Below are 17,959 nucleotides of genomic sequence, written 5' to 3'. Positions count from 1 at the left end.
GGTAAATAAGGGGAGGAAAAAGGATTTATAAATTTATAAAGGATTTATAATCCCAATCAATTTTATTTTTTCACTTTTACTATTAGTGGAAATTTTTTAAAAGTTTAAAATATACAAAAGATTTTAAGATAACATTAAAAAATTTGGGGCCATTACACTAAGACAATTATACTAAGAATTCTGTTAATTTTGTAGTAGATTCTGTTAAACTAAACAGCTATTTCCACTTAGTAGAAACGTATAATGTGATCAACAAGAAAAATCACTTTAAATTGCTCTTAAATATATATAAGGATATTGGTTTTCACAGAGGTTTCTGTAAAGTAAAGCAGAAAGAAGTTTTAGTGCATACAAGTCAAATGGATATAAACCAAATGAAAATAATTCAAGGGATCCACTTTAGGCAAAGTATAAAAAAAGAAAACTAAACCTTTTCCTACCAAAAAAAAAAAAAAAAAAGAACTGAGGGAGAGGCAGGAGATAGCATATTCCAGGCTAGTCAAATCACGTCCATTACCTCAATTGACTACCCTCTGCCCTCAGATTCCAAAGGAGACTGTTTAGGTCCCCAAATCACTGGGGAATGGCAAAATCTCTAAAGTACTGGCATTGCTTCCACCAAAGCAAGCCTTATAAAGATTCCAGGTATCAGAAATGGATATGGTTTTATTAGTTCATTCATTATTTAACCAAAAGAAAAAAATTAGATGAAGCTAAACTTTTAACAAGAACAAAAATAAACAAAAGTTAATCCATATACCACTCCCCCTTTCATATTAAATAGACACTCTTATATAGTATAAAATACATAATTATTATCATGGATAGATGGGGAAAAAAATTCCTAATCAGCAACATCACAGATCCACTGAAGAATCAAAGTATATATTAAGTCTATTTCATGGTTATTCTAATACAAAAACAAATCATCTCTGCCCTTAACATGTTTCTAAGTCTATATAAGTACAAAAAAAATAATACTATAAACACTAGTTCTTGGTAAACTTTTTGAGATTTTAATTTTCCAGAGTCATTTTGATAAACTAACTTGTAGACTAGAGACCAGAAAGGAAACAACTATAGCAGAAGCTTAATAAAATATCTGTTGATTGATTGATGAAGAAACACTATGCAAATTTATAAAGAAATGGAAGAAGAGGGAGACTTTCCTTTGATATGAGAACAGATTATGGAAAGCATTATTTTTAAGAGTTTCTTATGAGGCGGAGCCAAGATGGCAGAAAGCAGACACAACTTTCTATGACCTCCTCTGACCTTTCAAAGTAGATTAAGCCTCTGAACTGGTTTTGGAGTTACAGAACCCACAAATATTTGGAGTGCAACACATTTCCAGAAGAAGATACCCTGGAAGAACTTCAGAACAGGTCTGTTTCAAATGGGCAGGGGGACAGTCTGCTGAGTCAAGATCTCAGACCTCAGTCTGGGGCAAGGAGCTTCCAAGCACCTGGGAATCTTCTGACCCTTTTCATCTACTTTGCCCTGGTTGCAAGTGGATGATGTAGCAGATTTGCTACAAAAGACAAATTGTAAACCACTGAGCCTCAGAAGAATGGGGGACCTAACCTCCATTACCCAACACCAAAAGTTAGTCAGCAGAACTGCCCCAAGGCAGTCTAAAGCAGCTGTCCTTCTTCTGTATGAAGAGCAGACCTCAAACCTTTAAAAAAAAAAAAAAAAAAAAAAAAGGAAAAAGCAACAAAAAAAAAAACCCTATCACCATAGACAGCTTTTATGGAGAAAGAACAGACTGAGGTTCATAAAAGAAAATCAACTCCAGATAAAGCCCCCAAAGGAGATATGAACTGGTCCCAATTTCACAAATTTTCCTTGGAAGATTTCATAAAGGATCTTAAAGGAGAGAAGAAAAATGGGGAAAGGAAATGAGATCTTTTCAAGAAGGCATGGGAAAACCATATAACTCCCTACAAATAGATAGGCTGAAATGGAAAAAGCATATAACTCCTTACAAAATAGTTTGAAAAAGATACCAATTCATTGAAAAACGAAAAAAAATGCAATGAACAAAACAATTCAGTTGGCCAAATATAAAAGGTGTAAAAAATATAGCTAAAGAAAATAACACACTAAAAATTAGAATTGGAGAAATGGAAGTGAATGACTCAATAAGGCTTCAAGAATCACTCTAACAAAACCAAAAAAATGAAAAAAATAGAAGAAAACATGAAATACCTTCTAGAAAAAAAATTGAACTAGAAAATAGATCTAAGAGAGGTAATCTAAGGATTATTAGAGTTCCTGAAGAAAATGAGGAAAAAAAGAACCTAGACATTATCTTACAGGAAAGCATAAAGGAAAACTTCTCTGATGTCTTAGAAGGTAAAAGAGCCATTGAAAGAATTCACCAATCACCTTGTGAAAGAAATCCCAAAAAATATTGTGGCTAAATTTCAGAACTATCGCACCAAGGAAAAGATATTGCAAGCAGCCAGAAAGAAAAAATTTAAATACTGAGAAGCCACAATCAGGATTACCTAGGACCTATAAGCTTCCATTTTAAAGGATTGAAGGACCTGGAATCTGGTATTCTGAAAGGCAAAGGAACTTAGATTACAGCCAAGAATAAACTATCCAGCTAAAATGAGCATTATCTTTCAGGGAAGAAGGTATTCAATGATATAGGTGAATTTCATCTATTTCTGATGAAAAGACCAAAACTGAACAAAAAATTTGATCTCCAAACACAGAATTCAAGAGAATCATAAAAAAAGAAAAAGGAAAGAACTCTTGAAAACTATATGGGCATACTTGGAGAGTGTGGGTATAATGTGATTTTATTATAATATAAAAAAGAAACTAGAAGTTGAAAGGGGATTGGACTGGAAAAAAGGAAAAAAGAGGTAAAATAAGGGAAATTAAATCGCATGAAGAGGCAAAGAATACCTATTATAATTGAGGGAAAGAAAGAACAGGGATGAACACTGTGTAAGTCTGACTCATCAGATTTGGCTCAAAGAGAGATTATCAGACATATTTGGTTTCATAGAGAAACTTGTCATACTTTATATGAAAATGGGAGAGGAAAGGGGAAAGCTCTAAAGGGGGAGGGCTATTTGAGGAAGGTAGTGATCAGAACCAAAATCCTGGGGAGGAGGGAAGAGGGAAAGGAAAGAAAAAAGCTTAAGAGTAAATAAGATGGCAGGAAAAGAGAATTAATTATTTTAACTGTGAATATGAGAGGGATGAATTCTCCCATAAAATGGAAGTGGATAGCAGACTGGATTAAAAACTAGAATCCTACAATATGTTGCTTACAAGAAACACATTTAAAGGAGAGTGATACATACAGAGTGAAGGTAAAGGGCTAGAGCAGAATCTACTATTCTTCAGGTAAAGTAAAAAAAGCAGGGGTAGCAATCCTGATCTCAAATCAAGTAAAAGAAAAGATAGATCTAATTAAAAGTGGTAAGGAAGGAAATTATATCTTACTAAAAGGTACCATAGATAATGAAACAGTATCAATACTAAACATATATGCACAAGTAGTTTAGTATCCAAATTCCTAGAGAAGTTAAGATAGATGCAAGAAGAAATAGACAGCAAAACTATAATTAGTGAGGGATCTCAACCTTTCTCAGAACTAGATAAACCAAACCACAAAATAAAAAAAAAAATAATAATAATACACAAGTTAAGGAGGTAAACAGAATATTAGAAGACTTTGGTATGATAGATCTTTCAAGAAAATTGAATGGAGACAGAAAGTTTACTTTTTTCTTGGCAGTTTATGGAATCTATATAAAAACTGACCATGTATTAGCACATAAAGACCTCAAAATCAAATGCATAAAGGCAGAAATAATAAATGTTACTTTTTTCAGATCATGATGCAATAAAAATATGCAAAAAAAGACCAGGAGAAATAGACCAAAAATTAATTGGAAATTAAATAATCTAATTCTAAAGAATGAATGGGTGAAACAACAAATGATAGATACAATCAATAACTTCACCCAAGAAAATGACAATAATGAGATAACAAACCAAAATTTGTAAGATGCAGCCAAAGTGGTTATCAGGGGAAATTTTATATCTCTAGATATTTACTTGCATAAAATATTAATGAATTGGGCTTACAACTAAAAAAAGCTAGAAAAAGAACAAATTAAAAACCCTCAATTAAATATCAAATTTAAAATTCTGAAAATAAAAGGGAAGATTAATAAAATCAAAAAAAGAAAACTATTGAATTAATAAATAAAACTAAGGGTTAGTTTTATTAAAAACAACAACAACAACAACATAGATTAACCTAAGTTACTTTGATTAGAAAAAGGAAAGAAGAAAATTAAATTGTAGGTATCAAAAATGGAAAGGGAGAATTTTCCACCAATGAAGAGGAAATTAGAGCAATAATTAGGAGTTATTTTGCTCAAACATATGCCAATAAATTTGATAATCTAAGTGAAATGGAGGAATATCTACAAAAATACAGATTGCCTAGGTTAACCAAAGAGGAAATAAATTATTTAAATAGTCCCATTTTAGAAAAAGAAATAGAACAAGCTATTAATCAACTCCCTAAAAAAAAATCTCCAGGATCAGATGGATTTACATGTGAATTCTACCAAACATTTATAGAACAATTAATTCTAATACTATGCAAACTATTTGAAAAAATAAGGAAAGAAGGAGTTCTACCAAATTTCTTTTATGACACAGACATGGTACTGATAGCTAAACCGGGTAGGGTAAAAACAGAGAAAAAAAAAATTATAGACCAATCTCCCTAATGAATATTGATGCAAAAATCTTAAATAAAATATTAGCAACAAGATGACACAGAAAATCATCCCCAGGATAAAAATAGGATTTATATGAGGAATGCAGAGTTGGTTCAATATTAGGAAAACTACTAACTATATCAATAACCAAATTAACAAAAACCGTATGATTATCTTAATAGATGCGGAGAAAGCATTTGACAAAATCCAATACCTATTCCTATTAAAAACACTAGAGAGTATAGGAATAATTGACTTTTCCTTAAAATGATCAGTAGCATCTATTTAAAACCATAAGCAAGCACCATATATAATGGGAACAAATTAGAACCATACCCAATAAGATCAGGAGTGAAACAAAGTTGTCCACTGTTATCATTGCTATTCAATATTGTATTAGAAATGTTAGATCTCACAATAAGAGAAGAAAAAGAGATTAAAGGAATGAGAGTAAGTAATAAGGAAACCAAATTATCACTCTTTACAGATGATATGGTATACTTAGAGAACCCTAGAAAATCAACAATTCACAACTTAAGCAAACTTGCAGGATTCAAAATAAATCCACATAAATCATCAGCATTTTAATATATTACCAACAAAGACCAGCAGCAAGAGAAACAAAAAGAAATTCCATTCAAAATAACTGTCGATAGCATAAAATATTTGAGAATCTATCTGCCAAGGGAAAATCAGGATCTATATGAACACAACTAGAAAACACTTTCCACACAAATAAAGTCAGGTCTAATCAGCTGGAAAAATATCAAGTGCTCACAGGTAGGCCGAGCAAATATAATAAAAATGAAAATACTACCTAAACCAATCTATTTATTTAGTGCCATACCAATCAAACTTCCAAACTTTTCTTTCAAAGGAATTAATGAAAAACAATTGCCAATGAAGGTGTCTTAGCTGTGCCTGATGTAAAACTATATTATAAAGCAGTGGTCATTAAAACCATTTGGTAATAGCTAAGTACCAACTATTTAGTTGATCAGTGGAATAAGTTAGGATCACATGACAAAATAGTCAATAACTATAGCAATCTAATGTTTTTCAAATCCAAAGATCCCAGCTTTTGGGAAAAGAACTCGCTATTTGACAAAAACTACTGGGAAAATTAGAAACTAGTATGGAAGAAACTAGACATTGATTCACATCACAACTAACACTGTATACCAAGATAAGGTCGAAATGGGTTCATGATTTAGACATAAAGAATGATATTATAAGCAAATTAAAAGAACATAGGATAGTTTACCTCTCAAATATGTGGAGAAGGAAGGAATGTGTGACCAAAGAAGGACTGGACCTTATAATTGAACACCAAATAGATAATTTTGATCATATTAAGCTAAAAAGTTTTTGTACAAACAAAACTAATGCAGACAAGATTAGAAGGAAAGCAATAAATTGGGAAAAAATGTTTACATCTAAGGCTTCTGATAAAGGCCTCATTTCTAAAATATATAAAGAATCGATTCAAATTAATAAGTCAAAGGGAATGAACAGATAATTTTCAAATGATTAAAACTATTTCTACTCATATGAAAAGGTGCTCTAAATCACTGTTGATCAGAGAAATGTAAATTAAGACAACTCTGAGATACCACTGTATACCTCTCAGATTGGCTAAGATGACAGGAAAAGATAATAATGAATGTTGGAGGAAACTGGGACTAATACATTGTTTCTGGAACTGCGAACAGATCCAGCCATTCTGGAGAGCAATTTGGAACTATGCAAAAAATTATCAAACTATCCAGCAGTGTTTCTACTGGGTCTATATCCCAAAGAGATCTTAAAGGAGGGAAAAAGACCTACATGTGCAAAATTGTTTGTGGCAGCCCTTTTTGTAGTGGCAAGAAACTGGAAATGGAATGGATGACCATCATTTGCAGAATAGCTGAATAAGTTAGGTATATGAATGTTATGCCATGTTATTGTTCCATAAGAAATGATCAGCATGATGAATTTAGAGAATTCTGGAGAAACTTTTGTGAACTGATGTTAAGTGAAATGAGCAGAACCAGGAGATCATTCTGATAGACATGACTCTTTCCAACAATGTGATGATTGAGGCCAGTTTTAATGATTCCATGATGAAGAGAGCCATCTACACCCAGAGAGAGGACTGTGAGAACTGAATGTGGATCATAACATTCTCACTCTTGTTGTTGTTCATTTGCATTTTATTTTCTTAGTGATTTTCTTTCCATTTTGATCTGATCTTTCTTGTGCAACAAGATAATTGTACAAATATGTTTACATATATTGGATTTAACATATATTTCAACATGTTTAACATATTTTAACATATTGGATTACCTGCCATCTAGGGGAAGGAGTGGAAGGAAGGTGGGGAAAATTTGGAACACAAGGATATACAAGGATCAATGTTGAAAAATTATCTGTGCATATGTTTTAAAAATAAAAAGTTTTAGTAATAACTTAAAAAAGAGCTCTTTATGAGAAATGAATTATTTGGATTCCTACTCCCCTACTCCTTTCTAATCAGTATTAATCAACTGAGTAGTGACTATTAGCAATTATTAGTAACAGATTCATTTAGTAATATGCTTTTAGTCAGTCATCTAATAGCACAAGAATAAACAAGTATTAACATACATATATATTTTACATAAATCATATAGTAATATTAGATAAGATAGGTTTCTATATTAGGCCTTTATAATAGGCTTCAAACTTTGATCAAACATTCACCACTTAAGAGTTGTGAATTTGCACAATTACAAATATGCTGACAAAGATGTTTCCATCTTGTTTTGTTCAAATTACGTGTCCAAGCCTATCATGGGTGTCACATGGAGTCGTCCTCCACTTCCCCATTTTTTTCTGAATCTGCACACCATCCTTTTCCAACACAAGAAGTTGACCATTTATGACTACTTAGTCAGGAGAGTTGACACTTGACTTGTCCATTTGTGACCACTCATACTGATGTATCATTTCTGAGTCTCCTGGAGCATCAAAATCAAGATCTATCAACCAAAGAGACTCTGTATTCATGCCTCTTTTGAAGGCTCTAGGAAAAGAAAGCATCTCAGATCATGAGGAAGACCTGAGATCACTTTATTAGAGGGGAGCCATGAACCCTTTAATAAAATACTCTCAGCTTAGAGCTCTATTTCCATGGTTTTTCTTGCAATTTGGACAATTTTAGACCTCACACTCTTCAAGTAATAGTTAAAAGTTCATAAAATTGTATAGCTGAAAGGGATCTTCCAGTTTTAAAAAATAGTCCACTATAATAAAGAAAATATTCATAAACTTGTCAACCCTATTACCTGAATTTCTTCAATTACTGATTTAAATTGAGCTATCCGGTCAGTCATGGTTTTAACTAATTCCATTGCATTATCAAAGCCTTTCACATACTCTCCATACATTTTGAGGAAAGGAGCCAACTTCTGTAGAATGTCACCAATTCTAGGAGTGGTTTCCCTGTGGAACAAAGCAGTAAATGAATTAAGTTCTCTTATAGTTGGAGCAAATTAACAAAATTGTAGGAAAGTCATCCTTTTCCCACTCAATATATATACTACTGAACTTTAGGAGTAGAAAGTGATATGCCCCCCAGTCATGTATTGTTAAGGGTTTTTAGTAGATTGTAGAAGTCAAAGTTAGAGCTTAAAATCCCAGTCACTTTGTCTCTTCTCATCTAAAAAGTACTTGGAGAACAGAGGCAGCAGCACCTTCAGCAAATACCCACATTACAATTTGTTGGGCTACAATGCACTGTTACTTCCCAGTACTTTCTTGGTAAAAAATACGTATATGTAATTCCCTATTTCAGAGGTCCCTTCTGTAGAAGTTATAGAAACTATTACAGTCTCTTTTAAGTTCATAGGAGTTATAAGTTCCAATCGTAACTGGCAATCTATGAGGTGTTTATAACTCTGTAAGGAAGTCAAGGGCAGTGGATTTTTTTATTGCTTAACCATAATAGAGGTATGCTAGAGCTGGCTCCAGTATAGGTTCACTTCAATTGTTAAATTTGAATTATTAAATTTTTTGTGAAAGAATTTAATTAGCACAGTAATTATTACATGATAGGTACTATGTATATGCTTGTTCTTTTTCCTTTCGGCTACTCAGGAAATCAGCAAATGCTACAAGTCTGGGCTTGATTTATTCTTTTCTTAATTATCTATAACTTAACAAAGTGATGAAAAAATGTTAATAGTGCAGATGAACCTTGGAAGTGTGTAATATACATTCTTTCTTGGGGGAAAAGGAGGAAGAAGAACAGGGTAGCTGTTGTTAAACATTTACTACAAAACATCCACTGGGATCCATAAGGCTCTATGACAACTTTGGAAAAAAGACACAAAGAAGAGTAGGCAAAATTTCTTTCTTTTTTTAATGATCTTAAAAGTTGTTCTATTAAAAGACTTATAAAGAGAAACTTACGAGTCTGAAGAGAAACTATTAAGAGTATTAACAGAAGAGGTAAGAGAAGTGGTAAGAAAAGTAACCGAAGCCCAACTTATTTAGCTTCAACCAAAGCTAAAGAGAGACAGAGAGAACCAGAAGTAGAGTTGGCTCCCTTCTTCACAAAACTACTTTGGCTTTTATCCTGCAGGAAGACTGAAGAGAATTACTGGGAAGAGATATCTGGGAATCTTGAGGGTTAAGGTTAAGTGATGGGACTAGGTTTTTAAAAGTAAGAAAAACCCATCAGCAATTATCAATGATACTTTCAGATGACTGAGTGTGATTTTTTTTTCTTCATAGTTAGACAAGTATAACGAATTATTGATACCTTTGTAATATTATTGATTATACTGTTAATAAATTACACATCCGATAAGTAATATTTAATTAATTCTAGGAGATTCAATGGTAATACAGAGTGACAAGAACAACTGTAAATGGAGAAAGAAGTTTCTCTAGTTCATTAAATAGTTTTTATAGAACTGTGTTTGGAGTATGATCTTAGGTGATCAGAGATTTTTTGGAATTTTATTAAGAAGGAAAAAATGCAAACATACTCCTGGATCACCCTGGAATTTGAGATAATTAAATATAGGAATGAATCAAGTGACAGACTAAGAGACTGACCTATAAATAAGGCTGGCAGATCCCTAGAACTTTGCTCCATAAAATACACTCTGCTGAAGGATTATTTTGTTTTATTGTTTGGGATTTGGTAATGAAAATAAACTCTATATATTTTTTAGTAGCAAGGGCAATTCTCTCATCACTTAGATCCAATATTTAAAAATTGTTTTTTCTTACCATTCCTGCATTCGTTTTTCCAGTTCTGGCAAAAGGAATTTGCTGTGGAATGCATTTATTGAAGAAATATTAGAAAATATCTTGTTCACCATCTCTGTTGGAAACGAGCCTCGATTAGCTTCTTCCAACAGTTTGCAATAAAATATCTAAAAGCAAAAGAGCAGAATAAATGTTTTTGAATAGTTAAAAACCTTGCAAAATATGATTAAAAGAATTAACTACCATTTTATGTTCAGGAGTACATACTTTGATTCCTAATTTTCTTCTAGAAAAGATAAGATAACACTTTAAAAAATTTTCTACTATTTCAAAGGATTAAAACAATATATTAGAAAAAGGATAACAATCAGCAAACATTTATTAAATGGTTACCATGTGCTATATGCTGAGGATTATAAAGAAGAGCAAAAGTGCAAAAACAGTTCCTGCCTCCAAAAAGCTTACAAACTAATGGGGAAGAAAACATATAAATTAATAGCTACATATACACAAGCCACAGAGCAAATAATAGACAATTTCATAAAGAAAAGCTCAAGTGACTGGAGAGAAGAATTAGGAAGGTGAAGTCTAAAATAAGTTTTGAAAGAAACCAGGAATATTGAGTCTGGGCATATGAGAAGGCCAATAAGAAGAGACCAATCTGAGGGGATAATCACTGGATAGAAGAGTAAAACATAAGCTAACAGGAAAGGTAAGAAGGAGAAAGGTTGTAAAGTGCATTTAATGTCCAACAAATAAAAATTATTAATGTAGTATGGTATGTAAGTGTGCATGGCCTTAATTTGGTATGGGCCTGTGGACATTTTTACTTTCTCACTATGTGACTCTTCTTATTTGGCTTCTGAAAATTATTTCCCTAGGCTTCAGGGTTTTTGCTTCAACTTGGCTGCTGATTTCTTCAGTCTCCTAAGAGATCTTAATGGGTATTACTTCTTAGATGTACATGTGTGTATATACATAGGCATACTTTCTGTCTCTTCTACTACCTGGCCTGCCCTCTCTCTTTTGGATGATTGGTTGTTATGGTCTTTAATTAACATTTTAGTTTCTGCTACTTACTGCCACAGATGGAATTGAAGCACACAGTTTATATGTCATTTGTTGTGCTATGATGATTAACTAGCGGAACTTATTGCTTCTATGTTTGTTGAGAAGAAATATTTATACCTAGAAAGTTTATACATACAAAAATCAGATAATATTAGACAATTTTTAGCAATTACTAGTAACTAAAGAGTTGAAAACTTTACTCTTTTACTGAAAAAAAGGCTTAATATTCTAAATTTTACACTCTCTACATTGTCAAATAACATAAACACTATCTACATTGTCAAATAACATAAATAACAGATAACAAAAAAATGATTACCTTGTCTAAAAGGTCAAGTCGATTAACATAGGCTCTTTCTGTAAGCAAGAGTTCAGTGGCAATTTTGTGAAGTTTCTGTTCATTTGTCTCCTACAAAATAGATCAGTAAAAAAAAAAAAAAAAAAAGCTTAAAGTCATTTTTTTCTCATTAAATAATCACTGAATAATCAAGAAAACTGTGCACCCCATTAAAAACAATACTTGTTTTTCAGGTATCTATCAAACTCTTCTTAATCATCAAGAAAAATATGATCAAAAATCTGACTAAAGTCAGATTATAGTTGAATTAAAATTTGTCAAATTGAAATAATTGCTCTCCTTGATCTCTCATTCATCTAAAATCAATATAACACCTCAATTACCTCTTGTGATAACATTCTGTATCTTCTGACTAAATCAGCTCAGTTAGAGAGAACAATCCATTTCCATAGATAGGTAGCACAGAATCAGGAAGGCCTTTTAGAGAAGGTGAGGGCTAAGTTCAGTTTTGAAAAAAGTCTTAAGTAGAAATGAGGAAGTACAGTATTCTAGGCTTTTAAGAAAGTCAGGTAAGAAGGTACATAGATGGGAGGAATAGCAAATATCACTGGATCTTAGAGATCCCTCCCTCCCCCTCTCCTCCTCCTCCTCCTCCTCCTCTTCCTCTTCCTCCTCCTCCTCCTCCTCCTCCTCCTCCTCCTCCTCTTCCTCCTCCTCCTCCTCCTCTTCCTCCTCCTCCTTCTCCTTCTTCTCTCTCTCTCCTTCATATACTTCTCCTCTTCCTCCACAGGAGGCAGCAGCTGTGCCCATCCCTACTGCTCCACCCCCAACCCCTTCCGGCCCTAGCAATGCACCAGAGAACTTATTAACTCCTTCCATCTCTCCCCACAGACCTCTGAGGAGGGAAATAGAGCACCTCAAAAAAGGATCTAGTAAATTTTCCAATCCCTGACCCATCTATACCTGGGATCCATATGTATTCACTAAGAGAGGTACTCTTAGCTCAAGGGGGGTTAGGGTTTGTTAATGTACTTCTTAGCACCACTCAGGTGAGGAATTTTATGGAGATGAAACCACTCATGGAAGACTCAGCAGGCTTATCAGAACAATTAGATCAGTTCCTGGGCCCCCAAAAATATACTTTCGGTGAGTTAATGTCTATTCTGTTCTCTTCAGAGAAGAAAGATTCAGTAAGAAAGGCCACCAGTGGTAGAGTGAGGAAGGAGGCAGCCTCCCACACACAGGATAGTACCAGCTGATCAGAAATACCCCAATCAGTACTTTTGATGGGATCATAACAACAAGATTCATTTGGGCCACCTGCAAGACCAAGGGATTTAATCATTACAGGAATTAATACCACACTATTTAGCATTTAACATAATGCAAAGGAGAGAGGAACCCCATTCTGAGTTCTTAGACAGACTGAAAGAAAGTATGACAAAATATTCAGGTCTGGATCCCTCTGATTTGGATAATGAATCTATGTTGAGGATACATTTTGTGACAAATGTATGGTCAGACATGTAAATGAGAAACTGCTGAAGATAGATAGATGGAATCATAGGCCAGTATGAGATATATTAGAAGAGACAACCAAAACATGAGAGGAGAGATGATGAGAAGCAGAAGCAAAAAGCTAGGATGTTAGTACAAATGGCCAAGGAAGTTAATCAATGGGAGGACAGCAAAAAGGGAAATATTAATAGGACAGGAGAGCCCCTTCTTCAAAGGAAAGGACATGATGCCAACCTGATGGGAAGAACCAGAACAGTCTAGCCCAAAGTGAAGGAAGAGATAAGAGAAAGCCCTTAACCTGTTTTGGCTGTGGAAAGCAAGGACACTCATTCACAGACTGTCCTCAATGCTTGGAGTAGTAACAGAAGTTACACTTCCTAATAGAACTTGAAGATTAGAAGCATCAGGGGCTCATAGATACAGATAAGCCCTACCCAGAGCCCTTGATAAATATGGGGCCTATGGACAATGAGTTGGAATTACTGATAAATTAGGGAGCAACCTGCTCATCAGTCATACATCTACCCAAGGAGTGGGATTATCCTCAGAAACACTATATCTGGAGTAAAAAGGGAAGAACTTCTCAGTTCCCCTTACAAAAATCACAGAAATAAAGTATCAGGATACCTATATAACTTATTGTTGTCAGAATTTGTAGCCATTATACATGTGAGGGGAACCAGCCAGGAGATACTTTTGAGGCCAGAGGCAATTATCTTGCTAATGAGAAAGTGAGAAAAGTGAGAGAAGTAAAATCTGAGCAGGACCAACAAATATTAGTTCTAATCCCTACTTTACCTCCGAGTTTGCCTTTGCCATCCTATACTCCAGAGGAAAAACTGAAAGTTCAGAAACTTGAAGCTCAGAAAGACAAGCAGGACTCCAATGGTCTAAGAGGTACTAAAGCAGGTATGAAGCAGGTTTTGTAACACTTGCATCGAGGTAGCCATTGGGATGTCCAAAACTTGTGTGATGTAGTCCTGACCCACTTTGTGTCATCAAGTATATATATCCTAGCCCTGCAGCTGGTGGATGGTTTTTGTTTGTCGAAGAACAAATAAGACAGAGCTCAATGTTATTTTCCAACATGAGACTTACACAGCTTAGACCTTTTCAGAGCATCCAGATGAACTTAACTGAGCTGCCACCAGTAAGCTGTTCCAAATAACTGTTGATTCTAGTGACCACCTGACTGTATGGCTAGAAGCTTTCCCCTTGTCTCAAGCAAATGCATCTGCAGTCACCAAAATCATTTTGGAATCAAATAATCCCTAGATATGGGATGGTAGAAAGAATAGACTCGAATCAGGGAACATATTTCACTGCTAAATACTCCAATCTAGAAACTTCTTAGGAGTTTCACACTCCTTGGCATCCTTCTTCCTCTGGTATGGTCAAGAGAATGAACCAGAAAATCAAAAGACTAAAACTAAAAACTAAAACAAAAAACTAAATTGGCCCTTGAAACTCAGTTGCTCTGGACCAAGTATTTGCCATTGGTACTTATCAGAATAAGAACAAAATCTTGCAGGGAAATTGGATTATCACTGTATGAGCTTTTATATGGACATTCAAATCCAAGACTTCCTAAGAAAAACTGGGACCCTGTTTTAGAGGTAAAGATACAAGGGGTATGTAGGTACTTTGGCTAAACATCTGCATGAAATCCATCTTAAAACTATTATTGCTCAGACACTCCAATCTAGGATTTCCTATACTCAAGTTCAAACCAGGATACTGGGTCCTAATCTGGAAGTGAAAGGAGGAGAAGCTGGCCCCTACTCTGGGAAGGCCCCTTCCAGCTACTCCTGACCTTGGACACTGCAGTAAGAACTCAAGAGCAAGTGGACACACCACATCAGAGTGAAAGAACCAGGGACCCTCTGGCTGAAAGGACTGTCAATCTGGAGCAGTCCAAGGACCTGACATTGCATTTCCATCGCAATTCCCTCACTGGGTGACCCCTCCACAACCCATGAGCAATTGGCATTGGAAACTATTGTGTTGCTTAATTCTTGTCATTTTTATTCTGTTGACTTTTCATTTGTAGATGTTGTATCCTTTTCTGAGGTATCCTTTCTGCCTCCTCTTCAGAATTTTAATTCCAATGCCACACGATGGGGATTTCCTTAGACTGTATACTTCTTACACCCTTTGTTTACTCGGCACCCATTCCTTGGTTACCCCAGAGGAATAGTTTTGAGAAGCTAATGGAAACTATAGCTACCTAACTATTGGATTTGTGGGGGGCCTCAGAGACAGTCCAAGTGATGCTGGGTACCTGTTCCATTGAACCCAGCTTGGATCCTGAGTACATAATGGAACAAGATTCTGGGAGGTTTGGGAGGAACATTCTTGGTCCCTGTCAGAGTATCGAAAAGGAAAATATTGTCTCAATCAGACAAGAGGGGGAACTGAAGTAGGGAATAGCCAATGTTGCTGAACCTATAAAAATAGACCAACGAACAGGACTATCTAACTATATAACAAATATGATCTCCAATCCTTGTACAAATAGAACCAGATTTACTATCTATAGAACCACTTATTGGGGTTGGAGTTGACCCAACTCTTTAGGTCAGTATTTTACCTTATTTTGGAGTACACATAATCTGATTGGGATGGGAGAAAAGGAGGTTGATGGATGTGCTTGGAAAGTAAAGCAGCAGCTGTGGATATGTAAATTCTCAAGAAATAGTGGAATAGAGAGAGGTCCCCTAGGTTATGAATACCAGCAGTACTACCCAGTAGTTAATGGTGAGCATATATTGACCATTTCTGAACAGAAGCAGCCTGCCTTAAATAGGTATTATTGGATTTGTGGCCTTTCTACTTATTCATTAATTGGATGGGTTCCTATTACATAGAATTAATTTGGCCCTAGTTTTTCTTTTTTACCAGGACAAAAAGATAGCTAGGCCTCCAATTATATGAGGAGTAAAAGGAGCCTAGACACATCTCTCACTAGCATGAGAAATGAAAAGGGATGGGTAGACACCTGGCCTTCTGAAAAAATAATCCAGGCATATGGGCTGGTCACTTGGCCCAGGATGGAAGTTTGGGGTATAAAACTAAGATTAGAAGCTATAGTTGAGATTATCACTAACCAAATTGCCAAAGTCTCAGACCTATTAGTAGACCAAACCATTCAAACTAGGGAAGCCATATTACAGCACAGACTGGTGCTACACTATCTTGTAGCAGAAGAAGGTAGGGTCATCTATGGGAAATTAGATCTGTCAACTTGCTATATGACATTTATGACATGGGAAAATAGTAAAAGAAATCACCAAAGATATTAGGAAATTAGCTCACATCTCTACAGAGACTTGGTCCTCTCCCTTTAATGCATCTTGGTGGTCTTGGTTTGGTGAGAGTTGGTAGAAACAAATCCTTTGATTTTTGCATTGTTCCATACTCTATAGTTTGCCTTCTTTGCAAAGAAGGGAAATGCATTTTCTCATTTCTTCACTGGGATTAAACTTGGTCATAATTATATAAATTCTACTCACATTGTAGTCATTGTGTATATTGTTTTCCTGGTTCTTATTACACTATTCCATATTTATTCATATAACTCTTCCCACACTTCTCTAACAGGCACTGGAGCTGAGCATATACCCTAGCTCCAAGGATTCACATTTTCTCTTGCAGCTAACTCACTTAAGCAAGTGCTGTTTTGTCTTGTGCCTCTAGCTGCTATAGCTGCTAGGGGGAAGAGAGAAAAATTACTTCCCTATTCCCCTCTCTCAAATGCCAAAAACCCAATGGAGATTTGTGTTCTGAACCAGGCAGGGCCTGAAGACATTGAAAATCCTTCCTTTGCTTTACAAGGTATTGAGTGGTAGACTCTCCCTGACTCAATTCCTAATACTTTTTTTGACAAAGTCCTCAATCACAGGGACCAAAAAGGGTCTATTATTCCAAGTATAAACCTTTAACCTGAGTCCAAGTACAATTGAATAATTTTAGAGCTAGAGAAGGCTCACAGATCCTTGTTATATTTTTCTGAATTATCTTAATAATTTTATACAAAATAGGAATATTCCACTAATGTTTCTTTTTATAATTTGTTTAGCCATTTCCTGAATCAATGCTTTGTGTCCCCCCCTGCTCTAAAGTATTGCCACTTGAATTGGGTATTGGCCTAGATTTTCTTTCTAGATGTTGTAATAATATTTTTAATAAAGTTTTTTTTTTCCTTTTGAAGGATGAAGAAGCATCTGGATTCGACTATTAACTGGCCTTAAATATGTCTCTTTCCCTCTGGAACTCATTTGAAAAGGGAAGAGGTCTGGGGCAGCTAGGTGAGCAGTGAACAGACCATCAATCAAGGAGTCAAGAAGACCCAAGCTCAAATCCACATACTTGACACCTACTAACTATGTGACCCAGAGCAAATCACTCAATCCTACTGCCTCAATTAACAAAACAAAAACAAACAAACAAAAAAAGGTAGGATTAGAACAGATTCCTAGATGGTAGTTAAGAATAATCTGATTGTCCTCTAGTTTCTACATCAATGACTATATAGTAGATTTAGAAAAAAGTACTGCTATTGCTCAAACATTTCTGGTATATTGCCTGACTTCTCATTTTTCTTGTTGACATTTTCTATTTTTCTGTGCATATCCTTTGATCCAGCAGTGTTTCTACTGAGCCTGTATTCCCAAGAGATTATAAAAAAGAGAAAAGGACTTTCATGTAAAAAAATGTTTATAGCAACCCTTTATGTACTGGAACTGGAAGGAACTGGAAACTGAGTGGATGTCCATCAATTGGGGAATGGCTGAATAAGTTATGGTATAGTACACAGTGGCAAGAAAGATGTGATGATCGACTGTGATGGACGTGGCTCTTTGTAACAATGAAATGATTCAAGCCAATTCCAACAGATTCATGATGGACAGAGCTATCTGCATTCAGAAGAGGACTGTGGGGACTGAGTGTGGATACTTTCATTTTTTGTTGTTGTCTGGTTGTATAATGTTTTCTCATTTTCCTTTTTGATCTAATCTTTCTTCTGTAGTATGATAATTGTGGAAATACATATAGAAGAATTACA

The 17,959-nt window shown here is 34.9% G+C and overlaps 1 protein-coding gene across 2 annotated transcripts in view; it reads right to left on the bottom strand.

The window, feature by feature from the left end:
* The window catches only part of FGD4 (FYVE, RhoGEF and PH domain containing 4), a 264,375-nt gene that overhangs the window by 46,833 nt on the left and 199,583 nt on the right, over window positions 1-17,959 (bottom strand). For both annotated transcript variants that reach the window (XM_031938146.1, XM_031938145.1), the window contains exons 5-7: window positions 11,398-11,487; window positions 10,029-10,174; window positions 8,075-8,231 (exon numbers count right to left, since the gene is read on the bottom strand). In XM_031938146.1, coding sequence (XP_031794006.1) covers window positions 8,075-8,231; window positions 10,029-10,174; window positions 11,398-11,487 — 393 coding nt within the window. The remainder of the gene's footprint in view (window positions 1-8,074; window positions 8,232-10,028; window positions 10,175-11,397; window positions 11,488-17,959) is intronic.

Source organism: Sarcophilus harrisii, chromosome 5 (assembly GCF_902635505.1).
Source record: "Sarcophilus harrisii chromosome 5, mSarHar1.11, whole genome shotgun sequence".
NCBI classification, from domain to species: domain Eukaryota; kingdom Metazoa; phylum Chordata; class Mammalia; order Dasyuromorphia; family Dasyuridae; genus Sarcophilus; species Sarcophilus harrisii.
Note: the sequence above shows the minus strand (reverse complement) of the source record. Positions and strands in the feature narration are given on the sequence as shown.